Raw genomic sequence first — 16,745 nt, forward strand, 5'->3', positions numbered from 1 at the left:
AACAGCAAACAAGGTTACAAAGTAAACATAACTTATTTATATTAAGTATGGAAAAATGCACAATATATACATTACAATAAAATAGCACAGCAGGACATATTCAATTTTAGAACAAATTGAATAATAAATCAAATTAAGTGTTTGTGTCGGTTTTTATTTATATATATATAATATATACAACATATATAATAAATATATATATATTTATATATGAATGATATAATAGCGCCATCACTTGGCTTCGTAATGAACTACAATAATAAACTACACGTTACTCACTTTTTTTATAAGTTATCTTCTTCTTTTTTTTATTCACGGCTGAATTGTGTATTTGTTACTAATAAAGTAACAAATATAACTGTTGTATATTCATTTATTCGTAACGTTTAATAATCCTTCCGTGTACAAATGGCTGATTATACGTTAACATGTTTAACATGTTTAACAGATTAAACACTTTTAAAAACACAATTATTAAAAATTAACAACAGAAAGCAATGAATCCACAAACAAGTCATTTTGAGTGTTTACTGTATTTTTATTGGTTGAAACCAAACACAACAGAAACGTACACGTGTACACACTCTTTTCTTAAGTCTACCTCACAACACACACTAACCCGACATGGCCGTACAGCAGGATACTTATGTGCAGATACACTTTGATCATTTGGTCACATCTTTTGTTTCTGTTGTTTTTTTGTGAGTTTTTTGTAATATTTATTATTAATTATCTCAAAATAAAAACATCTCCTTCCCCAGAAAGCAACATAAAGGCGGAGGATGACCTCACCGTAGATATCGTCACAAACACTCAACAGAAACATAGATGTCTCTTTTGTCTCTTTATTTTGGAGACAGAATCAGCATAATGCCCTAAAATAAAGCATAATCTTTTATTCATGTTTTTTTTAAACAATCTAATATACTGAATTATAGATTTACATGTATTCATAGAGATAGATGCACTTTATTCTTTAGGAAAATGGAGCAAAGCATGTTCATAAATACGCAGGATGTCTGTAGATCTATTGAAATAAAGTGGAAACAGATGAATAATTATTATTTGGGAATTTAATTATTGTTGACAAATGCCAGTTATGTTCGGAGTAAGCCCACCTGTCCCGGTGATGTTGTTGTTTACACATTAATAATAACTGACGGCTGGTTTTTCATTTTCTGTTTCGGGGAGAGACTCAGATTTATTAAAAAAGAAAACTGAACCAGCTCTAAAATAATCCTGAAGAAACCAAAGTGGTGATGATTAAATAAATATAATAATAATAATAAATATTATTTTTATATACAAATTATTATGAATATTACTGGAAATAAAAAAGGTCACAGTTTCAAACTCCAGCTATTTTTTAACCTATAGAACTGATTCTTAATATTACTATTTTTATTATTATTAATAATATTAGTGCTATTATGATTATTATAATACGATTATTATTGATAATAATAATAGTAATGTAATAATAGTAATATTATTCATAATGGTATTATTATTAATAATATTAATAGTGGTCATATTATTCTTAATATTAATATGAGCCCTCATATCTCAGTAGTCCTGGCGCTGGTAGCCCCCGGTGCCGTCAAAGGCCCCCTCGCTGTTGGCCCCTCCCCCCCCTGCCCCCCCCACGGGGCTCTCCAGGTCCTCCCCCCCGAAGGAGGAGTAGGGGGCTCCGGCCGCGTCCTGGCTGGGGTCCGTGTACTCCTGGGAGAAGAGGGCCGAGTCGGCCCCCAGCTGGTACCTCTGGAAGCCCAGGAAGGCCTGGCCCGCCTGGGGGGGCGGGGGGGCGGGGGCGGGGCCGAGAGGGTGAAGAGATGGAGGAGAGGGAAGTGTTAGAGAGAGAGAAAGGAAACATCGTTAGTGAAGCTGAAGCTGTGAGTCGGAGCCGGTGAGTTCAGATCTCCATGAACAGAACCGCTCCACTGGACCAGAACCCGGAGCGGCTCTGACCCGAGTCGGGAGGCGAGCTCTTTAGGATATTTAGATTTCTTGTTTGATAATGAAACTGAATGTGTGGAGGGTTTAATATTTTAGACATTAAAAACATTAAATGCAATAAAAACTGTTTTACATTTAAATAACAATTACAAATCCACCTGCTGGACTACGGGAAGGAGGGGGGGGGCTATTGGCAGAAACTAAGAATGTTTGTGAAATGCTTTTAATTTCCTGGAAAAGATTCAAATGAGAAGATCGACACGTCATCGTCATCGTGAGCGAGCATGTTTAGTGAGCGTTGCTCGGCAAGTGGAGGGTTAAAGCGGCAGCAGGGGTCAGACCAGAGGAGGGGGGGGGCAGCTTGGTGTACTCCTCTAGACCAGAGGGGGGCTGGGGGCAGCTTGGTGTACTCCTCTAGACCAGAGGGGGGGGGGGGCAGCTTGGTGTACTCCTCTAGACCAGAGGGGCTGGGGGAACAGCTTGGTGTACTCCTCTAGACCAGAGGGGGCTGGGGGCAGCTTAGACCAGAGGGGGGGGGGGGGGCAGTGTGCCCTCTAGACCAGAGGAGGGGCAGCTTGGTGTACTCCTCTAGACCAGAGGGGGCTGGGGGGCAGCAGTGTACTCCTCTAGACCAGAGGGGGCTGGGGGGCAGCTTGGTGTACTCCTCTAGACCAGAGGGGGGGGGGCTGGGGGGGGGGCAGCTTGGTGTACTCCTCTAGACCAGAGGGGGGCTGGGGGCAGCTTGGTGTACTCCTCTAGACCAGAGGGGGCTGGGGGCAGCTTGGTGTACTCCTCTAGACCAGAGGGGGGCTGGGGGGCAGCAGGTGTACTCCTCTAGACCAGAGGGGGCTGGGGGCAGCAGTGTACTCCTCTAGACCAGAGGAGGGGGCAGCTTGGTGTACTCCTCTAGACCAGAGGGGCTGGGGGGCAGCTTGGTGTACTCCTCTAGACCAGAGGGGGCTGGGGGCAGCTTGGTGTACTCCTCTAGACCAGAGGGGGCTGGGGGCAGCTTGGTGTACTCCTCTAGACCAGAGGGGGCAGCTTGGTGTACTCCTCTAGACCAGAGGGGGCTGGGGGAACAGCTGTACTCCTCTAGACCAGAGGGGCTGGGGGCAGCTTGGTGTACTCCTCTAGACCAGAGGGGGCTGGGGGGCAGCTTGGTGTACTCCTCTAGACCAGAGGGGGCTGGGGGCAGCTTGGTGTACTCCTCTAGACCAGAGGGGGCTGGGGGCAGCTTGGTGTACTCCTCTAGACCAGAGGGGGCTGGGGGCAGCTTGGTGTACTCCTCTAGACCAGAGGGGGCTGGGGGCAGCTTGGTGTACTCCTCTAGACCAGAGGGGGCTGGGGGGCAGCTTGGTGTACTCCTCTAGACCAGAGGGGGCTGGGGGCAGCTTGGTGTACTCCTCTAGACCAGAGGGGGCTGGGGGGAACAGCTTGGTGTACTCCTCTAGACCAGAGGGGGCTGGGGGAACAGCTTGGTGTACTCCTCTAGACCAGAGGGGGCTGGGGGGCAGCTTGGTGTAGTCCTCTAGACCAGAGGGGGCTGGGGGCAGCTTGGTGTACTCCTCTAGACCAGAGGGGGCTGGGGGCAGCTTGGTGTACTCCTCTAGACCAGAGGGGAGGCTGGGGCAGCTTGGTGTACTCCTCTAGACCAGAGGGGAGGCTGGGGGCAGCTTGGTGTACTCCTCTAGACCAGAGGGGGGGGGCTGGGGGGGGCAGCTTGGTGTACTCCTCTAGACCAGAGGGGGGAGGCTGGGGGGGGGAACAGCTTGGTGTACTCCTCTTCGAACGCCACGTTCGTTAACCGCCGCAAGGAGAGCAGCGTCTGAGCGCCCTGTGGGAACGTAGGTCATGAGTTCACCTGAGACCAGGACCAGGAGGAGGAGGAGCAGGAGGAGGAGAGAGGAGGAGCAGCAGGAGGAGAGAGGAGGAGGAGGAGAGAGGAGGAGAGAGGAGGAGGAGAGAGGAGGAGGAGGAGGCTCTTACCCAAGTGAAGATGGAGAAGAAGGAGAAGGTGATGGCGGCCCGGGCGGCGTCGCCCCCCTCCATCAGGGGGTTGTCCTCCAGCCGGGTCGCCTGCCACTGGTTGGCCAACAGGCAGAAACCCACGAACCACATGAGGGACCAGAAGGCTGGGAAGAGACCAGAAGAGACCAGGAGAGAGTTAAACCCTGATGGAGTCTTCTGGGTTTTTAGAAGGTTCGAACAAAGGAACGAAAGCATAGACTTCTATACAACCAGAGGAGTCGCCCCCTGGTGGCCAGGAGGGAGAATGCAGCTTTAACACACGAAGCATATACTTCTATACAACCAGAGGAGTCGCCCCCTGGTGGTCAGGAGAGAGAATGCAGCTTTAACACATGAAGCATATACTTCTATACAACCAGAGGAGTCGCCCCCTGGTGGTCAGGAGGGAGAATGCAGCTTTAACACATGAAGCATAGACTTCTATACAACCAGAGGAGTCGCCCCCTGGTGGTCAGGAGAGTCTACACATAGCTTTACCTGACAGCCCGACGTCGGCCAGCACGGCCTTCTTCCGGTCTTTGACGCTGCTGATTTGGGGGAAGTAGACGTCCAGAGCCAGGAAGGCCACGCAGCAGAGGAACGCCATGGCGCCCATGAAGACGCCGTAGTTACAGGCGTTCTGGTTGCGGTTGAAGATGCAGAACTCCTCCACCTCGTCGGGGCGGTTGACGTAGCCCTCGTTGGCGATGCAGCCGAAGATCACGATGGAGAAGAGCTGCGAGGAAGAGAGAGGACGATGAGGTCATCGCTCCAGATGGAGAACCATCGGTAAACACTGGCAGCAATTTATAGAGGCTTCTATACAACCAGAGGAGTCGCCCCCTGGTGGTCAGGAGAGAGAACGCAGCTTTAACACATGAAGCATAGACTTCTATACAACCAGAAGAGTCGCCCCCTGGTGGTCAGGAGAGAGAATGCAGCTTTAGCACATGATATTTAAAAACTAAATCATCACTACTTCTCTTTAGCTTTCTACAAATGCAGAACACACAGCCTCCTTCTTCCTCCTCCCCCTCTTCCTCATCCCCCTCTTCCTCCTCCTCTCCATCCCCCATTCTGCCCCTCTGATCTCACGCTCCCTCCTTTGTTTGTGTGGAGGAGGTAACAGGAACATCTCTCTCCACCTGCAGTCTGTTTTCATGAAGGAGACATGATGGGGGGGGGGGGGCTCCCTCCACCCTCTCCTCCTCCCGCTCATTACCGGGGCTACGAGTGTTCTATGACACACACACAGACGCACACACACACACACACACACACACACACACACACACACACAGACACACACACACACACACACACATCTCCCTCAGCCCGGGGCTAGGGGGACTCACCGGCCCCCTGCTAAGAACGAGCCACCCAGAAACATTTACAGTGAGAAAAACAAACAAAAAGACTTTGTATTTTAACTGCGTGAAGAGCATCAACAGGTCCGGACTGTGCAACAGACCGCCCACTGTGTGGTCAGAGAGACTTGGGCATGGAGGCCCTGGCCCGCAGTGGGGGGTCCTATACAAGCCTCCCCTGAAGAAAAGGACCGCTGACCTCCAGTGGCGGATTTTACACGGTGCTGTCGCGTCCAACGCTTTTATTTCGGTAATTAATCCCGCTGTCCTGAGCCAGTGCCCCTTCTGTGACCTCCGGGAGACTATTTACCATGTTTTTAACGAGTGTAAGAGACTTTTGAGTTTCTTCGCTCTTTTAACATTGGTTTTTAGTCTTTTTAATGTGGTTTTTACAGAGAAGGTTTTTATCATGGGAGCTGCCTACAAAAAAACGGAAAAAGAAAAGTGGCAGCTCCTAAATTTTTTATCTGGCGAAGCAAAAATGGCAATTTATTTAACCAGAAAATCCCGGGTGGAAAACAGAGAGGGGCAGGAGGCCGGGGCAGTGTGGCTCTGTAACATCAGAGCCAGACTTTGGCTGGAGTTCAGGTTTTATAAACACATTGGAGACCTGGATGCTTTTAAACAACGCTGGTGTTTTAAAGATATTGTTTGTTCTGTGGTGGAGGAGGAGCTGGAGTTTGCACTACTTTTTATTCGGTAAAATATTGTTGTTTTTTTAAAAATGTTTTTTTGTTTTGTTTGTTTAATTTTATTTTAAACAACCTGATTTTTTAAAACACTTTATTTTTAAAGAAACGTAATGGAAAAAAAATGTAAATAAAGTGTTTTTCAAAAATCAAAAAAATCTCTCTCTCTCCTCTCTCTCTCTCTCTCTCTCTCTCTCTCAGTTCACGCTGAGCGTCAGAGCGACAGGGTGTGCGTGTGAGGGCTGCGGAGCGTTGGCTGTGTGTTTCTCTCTTTTCTGTTCTTTCATAGTTGTTTGTATTTAGTTTATGTGGTGTATTGGTTGGTTTCACAGTAGTTTAATTTGTTTGGTGGTTATTTGGGTTTTTCTCTGGGTGTCTTCCCGCTGCCGGTGCCTCACCGGGCTCGGGGCGTGGCGGAAATGTTTGCCCCGGTTCCCCCCTCGCTGCTCACGAGGAGACACGGTATGAAGATTGCCGGTGACTCCTCGTGCAGCGTGGAGGAATTGGCTCGGGCAGTCGGGAAGAAGGTCGGGTTCGGCAGCGTGAAGTCCGCCGGCAAGATGAACGGCTCGGTCGTGATCTTCCTGGATCAGGTGGGGAAGGTGAGCCGAGTGGTGGAGGAGGGTCTCGGTGGGAGATTTGTTTGTGCAGGTGTTTCCGCTGGATCAGCCGTCCACCAGAGTCCTCGTTTCAAACGTCCCTCCGCTCATCTCCGATGAGTTTCTCAGCAGAGAGCTCTCCCGGCACGGAAAGCTGGTCTCCCGATGAGAGATCTCATCGGGGTTCAAGGAGAGCTCGATGAAGCATATCATGAGTTACCGTAGATCGGTTTATATGATACTCAACGACCGGAGCGCGGAGTTAAACCTGCGCTTCAGCGTCAGAGTAGATGATGTTAACTATAACGTCTACGCGTCTTCATCGGCGATGAAGTGTTTTCATTGCGGGGAGGAGGGGCACACCGCGAGGGTCTGCTCGAAGCGAGGCGACCCTGCGACAGCTGGTCCGGGCGGCGCGGGTCCGTCCGGCGCGTCACGCCGCGCTACACCAGCTTGGGGAGAAGCGGGCATGGCTGCTGCAGCGGCCGCGGCCGCGGGGCTTGCGACGGCGGTGTCTCTGAGAGGAGGCGCGGCCGGAGCGGCGGCCGGCGCGGCAGCAGCAGCAGCTCCGATTCCAGCGGAGAGCGGCGTCACTACTGCTGTACCCGACACACATGTTGTGGGTATGAATGAAAGCGTGAGTAATGGTGATGGTGGTGAGGCTAGCCAGGGCAGTGAAAGGCAGGCTGTGGGTGGTGATGGTGGTGACGGTTTCAAGCTGCCAAGAGCAGTGAGAGGGAGGAGTTGGGTGAGGTGGGAAATGATGATGAGGAGGAAGAAAAAGAGAAAGGAAAAAAATATTATAATTTTAAAAAAATAAAAAAATGTGGGTGATTGTGGCAAAGGTGTGGAAATCACCCAGAGCAGTGGGGGGGAGGCTGTGGTTGGGGTAGGAAGTAATGACGAAAGGAAAAGAGAGGAGAAAAAAAGGAAGGAAGGACAAAGAAAATGCTGGGGGGAAGCCCATGGAGGGGGTAGGACAGGTGGGTGGAGTCGTAGGGGCGGAGGAAGAAGGTGTAGGTGAGGAGGGGGATGAACAGGTGGAGATGGATGAGGAGGAAGCAGGGGGGCAGAAAGAGGCCCCAAAAAGAAAGAGTGACCAGAGCGCCGGCGGCGAGGCCAAAGCCAGCAGGGTGGAGGAGAGGAGGAGGAGTCAAGGGGCGGGGCAGGTGGAGGACAGTAGTGATGAGGAGGGGTCAGAGGACAGCGACTCTCCTCTGATTTTAACAAACAGTCAAGCTCAAAAACTTCACACAGCTGATGAAATAAGTCTGTTTTTACATAAAACAAAAAACAAAAGGAAAGTGGAGGTCAGGGATCACTTCCCTGACCTCGTGACCTTTGTACAGTCTTGCCGCTATCACATGAAAAAGGAAAAGTTTGAAAAGCAAGAGGTTTTTAGGATTAAAAAGATTTTACTTAAAGTAAAGGAGTGCATCCGGCAGGGGGAGGTGGAGAGCTCCAATGTGTGTTTTAATTGATTTGTTGGTTTTAAGTTTTATTTGTTTTTTAAACTCTTCTTTTAATGAACACATTCAGAGTCGGAGTTTTAAACCTAAATGGAGCGAGGGACAGTAAGAAGAGAACATCTATTTATGAATTTAACAAGATGAAAGCCAACGATGTTCTCTTCTTACAAGAGACGCACAGCGACAGCACCAACGAGGCGGACTGGAGGAGGGAGTGGGGGGGGGAAGTCCTCCTGAGCCACAACACCAACCTCAGCGGAGGAGTGGGCTTCCTCTTCTCCAGGGCCTTCAGCCCGCGGTCACTGGAGGTCAAACACATCGTGGAGGGGAGGCTGTTCTTTGTGAAAGCACGGTTCAACCTTTTTAACGTGTTTTTTATAAAGAATAAGAAGAATAAGAAGATACACTTTTATTAATCCCCAAGGGGAAATTAGTTCTCTGCATTTAACCCATCCTTGGTTATTAAGGAGCAGTGGGCTGCGGTGAAGCGCCCGGGAAGCAACTGGGGGTTCAGTGCCTTGCTCAAGGACACTTCGACTTGCAACTAATGGGGAGAGCGGGGATCGAACCCACAACCCTGCGGTTGCAGGACGGCCCTCTTACCCCACTGAGCTAAAGCCGCCAGCTAAATGTGTATGCTCCAACAACCGGGGCAGAGAGGAAGCTGTTTTTATCCAAAGTTAATGATGTTTTAAATGACTGTGCCTCGGAGGATTTTTTATTCTTGGGGGGGGGGATTTTAACTGCACAGAGGATGATTTTAAAGACAGAAACCACACAGAGCCACATCCAGCTTCACAGCAGGTGCTGATACTCCCTCTAGCTTCTTCTTCGGCCTGGAGAAGAGGAGTGGGCAGGGGCGAGTGATCCACTCACTGCTGACGGACGCAGGGCAGCCGGTTGTGGAACCAAGCCAGATCCGGAAGCGAGCGGTGGGGTTTTACTCCTCCCTTTATGCCAGTGAGTATAGGGAGGAGGGAGAGTCGACGGAGGGGCTCTGTGAGGAGCTGCCTCAGGTCTCCGAGGAGACTAATGAGGAGCTCGACAGACCTATAACCCCCCAAAAGCTGAAAGCTGCCCTGCTGGGAATGCAGGGAGGGCGCGCCCCCAGTATCGACGGCCTCCCCGCTGAATTTTACAAAAAATACTAGGATGTCCTCGGAGGGGACATCCTAGAAGTGTTTAACGAGAGTCTGGCCTCTGGTTCCATGCCACTCAGAAAACTGCACACTGAACAAAGCAGACAAGAAGACTTTGTATTTTAACCTCGTGAAGAGCATCAACAGGTCCAGACTGTGCAACAGACCGCCCACTGTGTGGTCAGAGAGACTTGGGCATGGAGGCCCTGGCCCGCAGTGGGGGGTCCTATACAAGCCTCCCCTGAAGAAAAGGACCGCTGACCTCCAGTGGCGGATTTTACACGGTGCTGTCGCGTCCAACGCTTTTATTTCGGTAATCAATCCCGCCGTCCTGAGCCAGTGCCCCTTCTGCGACCTCCGGGAGACTATTTACCATGTTTTTAACGAGTGTAAGAGACTTTTGAGTTTCTTCGCTCTTTTAACATTGGTTTTTAGTCTTTTTAATGTGGTTTTACAGAGAAGGTTTTATCATGGGAGCTGCCTACAAAAAACGGAAAAGAAAAGTGGCAGCTCCTTAATTTTTATCCGCGAAGCAAAATGGCCATTTATTTAACAAGGAAGTCCCGGTGGAAAACAGAGAGGGGCAGGAGGCCGGGGCAGTGTGGCTCTGTAACATCAGAGCCAGACTCTGGCTGGAGTTCAGGTTTTATAAACACATTGGAGACCTGGATGCTTTTAAACAACGCTGGTGTTTTAAAGATATTGTTTGTTCTGTGGTGGAGGAGGAGCTGGTGTTTGCACCACTTTTTATTAGGTAAAACATGTTTTTCTGTTTTTTTAATGTTTTTTGTTTTGTTTGTTTGCTTTTATTTTAAACAACCTGATTTTTTAAAACACTTCATTTTTAAAGAAACGTAATGGTTAAAAAAATGTAAATAGTGTTTTTCAAAAATCAAAAAAAAATCTCCTCTCTCTCTCCCTCTCACTCTCTCTCTCCCTCTCTCTCTCTCTCTCTCTCTCAAACCACCAATCACTCAGACCCGGCTCGGTTCAGTTCATTGTGGTCTGTAAACGTCTTCAGGGTCACAATGATAGGAGTTGTCACATTGCAGGGGTGTGTGTGTGTGTGTGTGTGTGGGGGGGGGGGGGGTCAGATTGAATTACTGAAGTTAACCCTTCTCTCTCCAGCAGCCGAATTGTGACCTTCAGACGACACATGTTTCTATCACTGAAACATGTGAAATGATTCACCCAGAACACGTGATGTGGCTTCATGCACCTGACCTCTACAGGCGTGTGTGTGTGTGTGTGGGGGGGGGGGGGGGGGGTCACATGAGCATGAAGGCGGGCACCACGAGACCTCCTGGTCTTGTGACCATCAGAGGATCCCTTGAAAAATGCACAATAAGTATGCCGATTAGCCCCAAGGGGGTGTGTGTGTGTGTGTGTACATGTGTGTGTGGCTGTGTGCATGGGGGGGGGGGGCTTATTGTCTGCTGCAACCTGGACTGGAGATACCTGATTGCTGCCGTCTCCATGGCAGCAGCAGCTCATGCAATGAGCAAGAGTGATGGAGACACACACACACACACACACACGTACACACACACACACACACACACATGTACACACACACACACACACACACACACATACACACACACACACACACACACGTCCAGGAGGCATCTGAATGAGATGCCTGACTCCTTCTCCCAGACTCCCGTAGCACCCCCAGAACAACCCCCCAGGGACCCGGTGAGAGCCTTCTCCAAGTCTGGAGCCGGTCCAGAGTCCAGGACCGGGACCAGGTCCACTCTGCTGGTCTTGGGTCTGAGGTTGGACCAGCAGCCGGAGCTCCTCTCAGCTCTCAGGCATGAGCGTTACCTGAGGCCGAGGAGTGAGAGACCCCGATGGAGGACTCTCTGGTCCCCCTTTGTAAACGGGAACCACCACTCCGGTCTGCCAGTCCAAGGGCCCTGTTCCAGACCCCCATGGTCCAGACCCCCATGTTCCTGACCCCCATAGTCCAGACCCCCATGGTCCAGACCCCGATGGTCCAGACCCCCATGTTCCTGACCCCCATGGTCCAGACCCCCATGGTCCAGACCCCCATGTTCCAGACCCCCATGGTCCAGACCCCCATGGCCCAGACCCCCATGGTCCAGACCCCCATGGTCCTGACCCCCATGGTCCAGACCCTCATGAGAGATTGAACATGTCCAGTGTCTTCACTTCCTGTTTTACGGTTGCAAAAGAAACCAACATGGCGACGGCCATGATCCAAGATGGCGGTGGCGTCTTGGCGTTGACTTTGATCGTGATCTGGTTTCGGTGGTTTTGGATTGAAGCATCTCCACCAACCAGAGAGCAGGGTACGCTTTAGGGGCGGGGCTACAGCGTGATTGACAGGTCTCAGTTGAGATATGGTTACATGGTTGCAGAAAAACAAGATGGCGCACAACTTCAAGGCTTCAAAGCGTCTCCATGACGACGTCCACTTCCTGACTTTGTTACTTTGTATCGACGAGTTTGTGACCGCTTAAATAAAACGTGATCCTAGTCCTGAAGTAGAAGGTTCATTTCCCTTTAAGGACATTCCAGAAAAACACATTCCAGACTACACAGGGTGTCTACAGGAATAAACCAGTGAAATTTAAGACTTTTTAAGACTACATCTAAATAAAATTTAAGACCTAACGTACGAAGGAAATATACATTAATCTAAATTAATTAATTCAAAGTAAACACACTGATGTCTGTTCAAAATTAACAGTATGGTGTAATGCAAAAGGATAACACAAATGTCATTGCTGTTGTAAATTATATTTATTAATACAACATTTTCAGAACATTTCGGTCCCATGAACAAATGTCTATAAAATCAAGTAAATATATTTTTAAAATACGTGCAACATAGTTCCTTTTGAACAAAAAAATCTATAAAATAACATAAATAACATTTCCAGCTGCTTTTAAAATGCAAATACATAATAGAATGTATGTGTGTGTGGGTGAGTGAGTGAGTGAGTGAGTTCTCATGTCTCTATGTGATGGATGTTTGTGCACAGGTTCATGTCTCCTCCTGAGCTTTTGTGAATATACTAGGAAAACAATCCTTTTCAAACTGTATGAATACAAAAACTTCCAGTTGACATTTGGTCCATTCTCCTGGAAAAAAGAAAGAAAAGGCAGACATTAGCCAAACAACAGTCACCACATCTCTTATGACACCACCACTTCAGATTAATGTCAGACTGGATCAATATGAATGAAAACTATTTTTACAAATTAAGCAACGCGAGCCATCCCTTGAGCCTAGTGAACACTATGTAGACATATTGGCAGGTAAACACCACTCTACTGCCATTCTAAAACTATTGTTAATTAGTCTAATTAATGTGTAGTGCGCCTATGCATAGCTGTTATTAACTTGACACATGAGTAAAGCTTAACTATATGAAACACATACTCATATACAAGAGGTTAGTTAATACATATATTTATGTTAGACTTACTTTGAGGTGCTGAAGTAGGTCCTGGTGTCATGGCCCATGAGCTCCACAGGATCCTGACTGGACCGGGTCATTTAACCAAGAGCACATGAAGTCCAGCTGTCTGATCGTGGTGGTCTGGTCCAGAGTCTCGTGGTGGTCTGGTCCAGAGTCTCGTGGTGGTCTGGTCCAGAGTCTCGTGGTGGTCTGGTCCAGAGTCTCGTGGTGGTCTGGTCCAGAGTCTCGCGGTGGTCTGGTCCAGAGTCTCGTGGAACAGAATGAAGAACGCACCGCAGCGTTGGTCTTCGGTGATGAGCTCTTTGTTGCACGGCGCTGATTTCCTCCGGTGACCTCCAGCGTTGTAGCGTTGACGTTGTTGCGGCGGCGGAGCAGGAGCTGCGCGGAGCAGCTAGCCCCGCGGCTGCTGGCGGCCTTCGCTAGTCTCTGTGCTTCTTGCTCTGCTCGTGAGATTCCACCGCTGGAAAGTCTCGCGACACAACGCAGCTTCAGAAGCATTTCACCCACCGTGACCAGAAACACTCGTTCTTTTCAAGCCGTTGTTGAACTTGCACCCCCCCCCCCATGTTTTCTAAAGTAGCCGATGCTTCACGTTGTAGGGGATGGGACCGAATACGCGGGGCCCCTTTAAGAGAAGGGGCGTGGCCCCGGTGACACCAGAGACGCCGCAGAGCGACCGGAGCAAAATACGGACCTGGTGGAACAGATTGCCTCATATTCGTAATGACATGACACCCAACAAACTTAAGACCAATCCAATCTGAATTTAAGACAATTTAAGACTTTTTAAGGCCTTATTTTTAGGAAAAGCAATTTAAGACTTTTGAATGCCCCGCGGACACCCTGTTACAGAAGAACAAACACACACGGGATTGTTCTCCGAGTGAAGGAGGAGGAGGAGGAGGAGACGGAGCAGGAGGAGGAGGAGCAGGAGAAGGAGGAGGAGAAGGAGGAGAATGAGGAGGAGAAGGAGGAGGAGAAGGAGGAGAAGGAGGAGAAGGAGGAGGAGGCGTGGGAACAGACCATGACATGTTTGCTGCTCATTGAGCTGCTTATAGAATAAAAACTCTCACAATCCTCTGTGAGGAAATACAACTGAAGCCTCCTGGATGGGTTGTTGTTGTTGTTGTTGTTGTCGTTTACTACTTATTATTATGGGTGATGATACAATCAGAGACCAGGACCCAGTCAGGCCTCCTACATTAACTCATTGAGTGCCACAAACAGACAATGGGAGGAATATTATTATTCATTATATATATAGCACACAAGAGAAAATAACACCTGATCTGATATTTCATAATATGATCTGATATATGATCTGATATATGATCTGATATATGATCTGATATTACATGTCATGATAGCTGTAGGACAGACGGTATAATAAATAAGCGGCCTGTGGCCCCGACCGCAAAGACTCAATAAACTAATGGCATATACATATATGTATATATATAGATATGTATATCTATATATATATATGTATATATTAGGGCTGTCAATCGATTAAAAAAAATTAACTAATTAATCGCACATTTTGAAATTCATTAATCGCGATTAATTGCAATTAAAAGTTAAAAGTTCATTCTTTTAAATTCACCTTTTAAAGGCGTTTGCATGTGACACACCCCCACGTGTTCTACATCAAACATTCCAGAACAATCTCAGCTCTATTCAATGAGGCTCAGTTGTCCTGGTGCCGTGTTCTCTGCTCTCTGACTGACAGGCTGCTAATGAGCCGCACCTGTGAGGTGGGAGGTCCTTTGTGATTTACTGAGTGTTCATTGGTTGTTTTTTTCCCAAAATGTTGACAGACAAACGGATTGACCAATCACGGTGAAGGTTTCGTGTGACGAGTTCTTTCCGCGCCGCGTCACCCGACACGTCGCCCCTCCGTTCCTCTGAGTATCAGAGGGGGAGACGGGAGGAAGGAGAGCAGGAGGAAACCCGACTGATTCATCCACGAGTTAAACTGATTTATGATCCTTATTTTCGCGGAGAAATAATTGTTTTAAAAACGGAAACAGTGTTAAACCGTACTGCCGCGGTTTGACACTCGGTTTGAGTGTAAAAACTTCAACAAACACCGGAAGTAAACAAAGTTGCGTTAATTGCGTTAAAATATTTTAGTGCGTTAACGTGGCCAAATTAATCGCATAGATTAACGCGTTAACGCTGACAGCCCTAATATATTTATATATATATATATATTAGTGCTGTGAAAAATAACGCGTTAACTCAGTTAATCCAATTACAGGTTTAACTAGTTTTTTTTTTTTAACGCATTTAACGCATGCGCAGAATGAGCTTCCAATCCGTCTGTTGTTGGTCGTTGGGACGAAAAAAAAGTCACTTGAGCTTCCAATCCACCACTTCAATCTGAACTCTGTCCGCTCTCATGCAGACGGTCTGTTCATCGGTAATGATCCTTCCGCAGGTTCACCTCCGGAAACCTTGTTACGACTTTTACTTCCTGTAGATCAGGGTCTCAACACGTCGATCGCGACCTGCCAGTCGATCGCGGCGTAGTGTCGGTAGATCGCATGACATTAAAGAGATTGGCCCGCCCCCTGACATGTTCTCTAGAGCACGTCTTTGTTCTTTTATTAAACTAAACGTCTGTTGTTGCTCGTATCTCCACAGCAGCATGTCATTTCTGTCTCTTCGCGTTGCGTTAACACTTATCGATCTCCGTCTGGCGCCACAGAGCTCCGTGCGCGCGCATCGGGACCGAGCAAAAAAAAAGTCACTTGTCAATCTGTCCACCTTTAGATTGTATCATGGTGGAGTTAATGGTTGACAAACAAGAGAAAAATGCTCTGTTTAACCCTCCTGTTACCTTTACATTTACTAACATATTTTACCCTCGGGTCAATTTGACCCCAGCAATTAAAACCTCCAGAAAATTATTAGAATTAATATTGCTTCCCAAGTTTAAGTGTGAGGTACTTTATGTTTGTTTGTTGACTACCTAAATAGCCCTTTAAATAAATAAAAAGTTGATATTTCTGATATGTTTGACACAGTGAAAAACAGCCTGGGGTCAAATTGACCCCAAAGAACACCGACATTAAACATTGAATGGGGTCAAATTGACCCGAAAGGTAACAGGAGGGTTAAACATTCTGTTTAGGATGAAGATGTGTTAATGTTCCATATGGAAGAAAACTGCTAAATAACTGCTGAGTTGCAGCACCATTGTATAGAAGAATGTATAAATGTATATATCCGTCTTTTGTCATAAATCTCTATGTTCTCACAAAATATACCGAGAATATCGGTAATATGTGATTAATCATGATTAATCCACAAAAACCTGTGATTAACCCGATTAAAAATTTTAATCGTTTCACAGCCCTAATATATATATATATATACAGTATGTATATATGTATACATGCAGATATCTATCTCCATATATATGTCGATAGATATCTGCATGTATATGAATGCATGCCCTCTGCCTCACTCACCCAGGACACGATGCGCAGGCCGGTCTGCGGCTGCTGGAAGAAGCTGACGGGGTCGAAGGCTCCGCCGGCTTTCCCGGCTCCGTACGCCTGCATCCCCTCCATGTCCGCCTCCAGCTGCCTCCTGCTGCCTCCTCTCGGCTCCTCGACACGCACGGGAGAAGGTCCTGGACTCTGGTCCGGGTTGTTCTTCTAGCCTCCCTGGTCTCTCTCGGATTTTTTATTTTTTATTTAACCTCTAAATTCCCTGCCGTGCTCTTTGATGTCAGAGGAAGCTGGATGCCAGTGTTGTGATGCTCTCTCTCTCGCTCTCTCTCTCTCTGTGCGCGCTTGTGCTCACAAGACGCTTGCCTCAAGCAGTCACGCGCTTCACCATTTCACTGAAAGGCTTCTTTTTCTCTATTCTTCTTCTTGCAAAATGAAGTTAACTCGACCAGAACAGATTGTTTTATTTAATTGTATTGATTTATTATTCACCCCGCTGCAAAAACATGATTATATAATCGAAAGTGACGCAATGACGTTACAAACACCACAAAAACATGTAAATCCGTGATATAATTAGTCGTTTGTGACGCCGTGGTAAGAAAGCCC

The 16,745-nt window shown here is 47.8% G+C and overlaps 1 protein-coding gene across 1 annotated transcript; it reads right to left on the reverse strand.

The window, feature by feature from the left end:
- Positions 1 to 1,053: 1,053 nt before the first annotated feature.
- LOC130190722 (synaptogyrin-1-like) lies at positions 1,054 to 16,431 on the reverse strand. Its single transcript, XM_056410280.1, has 4 exons — positions 16,155 to 16,431; positions 4,462 to 4,699; positions 3,943 to 4,088; positions 1,054 to 1,788 (listed from the first exon to the last, which is right to left on the reverse strand). Exons 1-4 carry the CDS (start codon positions 16,254 to 16,256, stop codon positions 1,567 to 1,569), a joined length of 708 nt encoding a protein of 235 aa, XP_056266255.1. The 5' UTR covers positions 16,257 to 16,431; the 3' UTR covers positions 1,054 to 1,566.
- Between the last annotated feature and the right edge of the window lie 314 nt (positions 16,432 to 16,745).

Source organism: Pseudoliparis swirei, chromosome 24, assembly GCF_029220125.1.
Source record: "Pseudoliparis swirei isolate HS2019 ecotype Mariana Trench chromosome 24, NWPU_hadal_v1, whole genome shotgun sequence".
Lineage (NCBI taxonomy): Eukaryota > Metazoa > Chordata > Actinopteri > Perciformes > Liparidae > Pseudoliparis > Pseudoliparis swirei.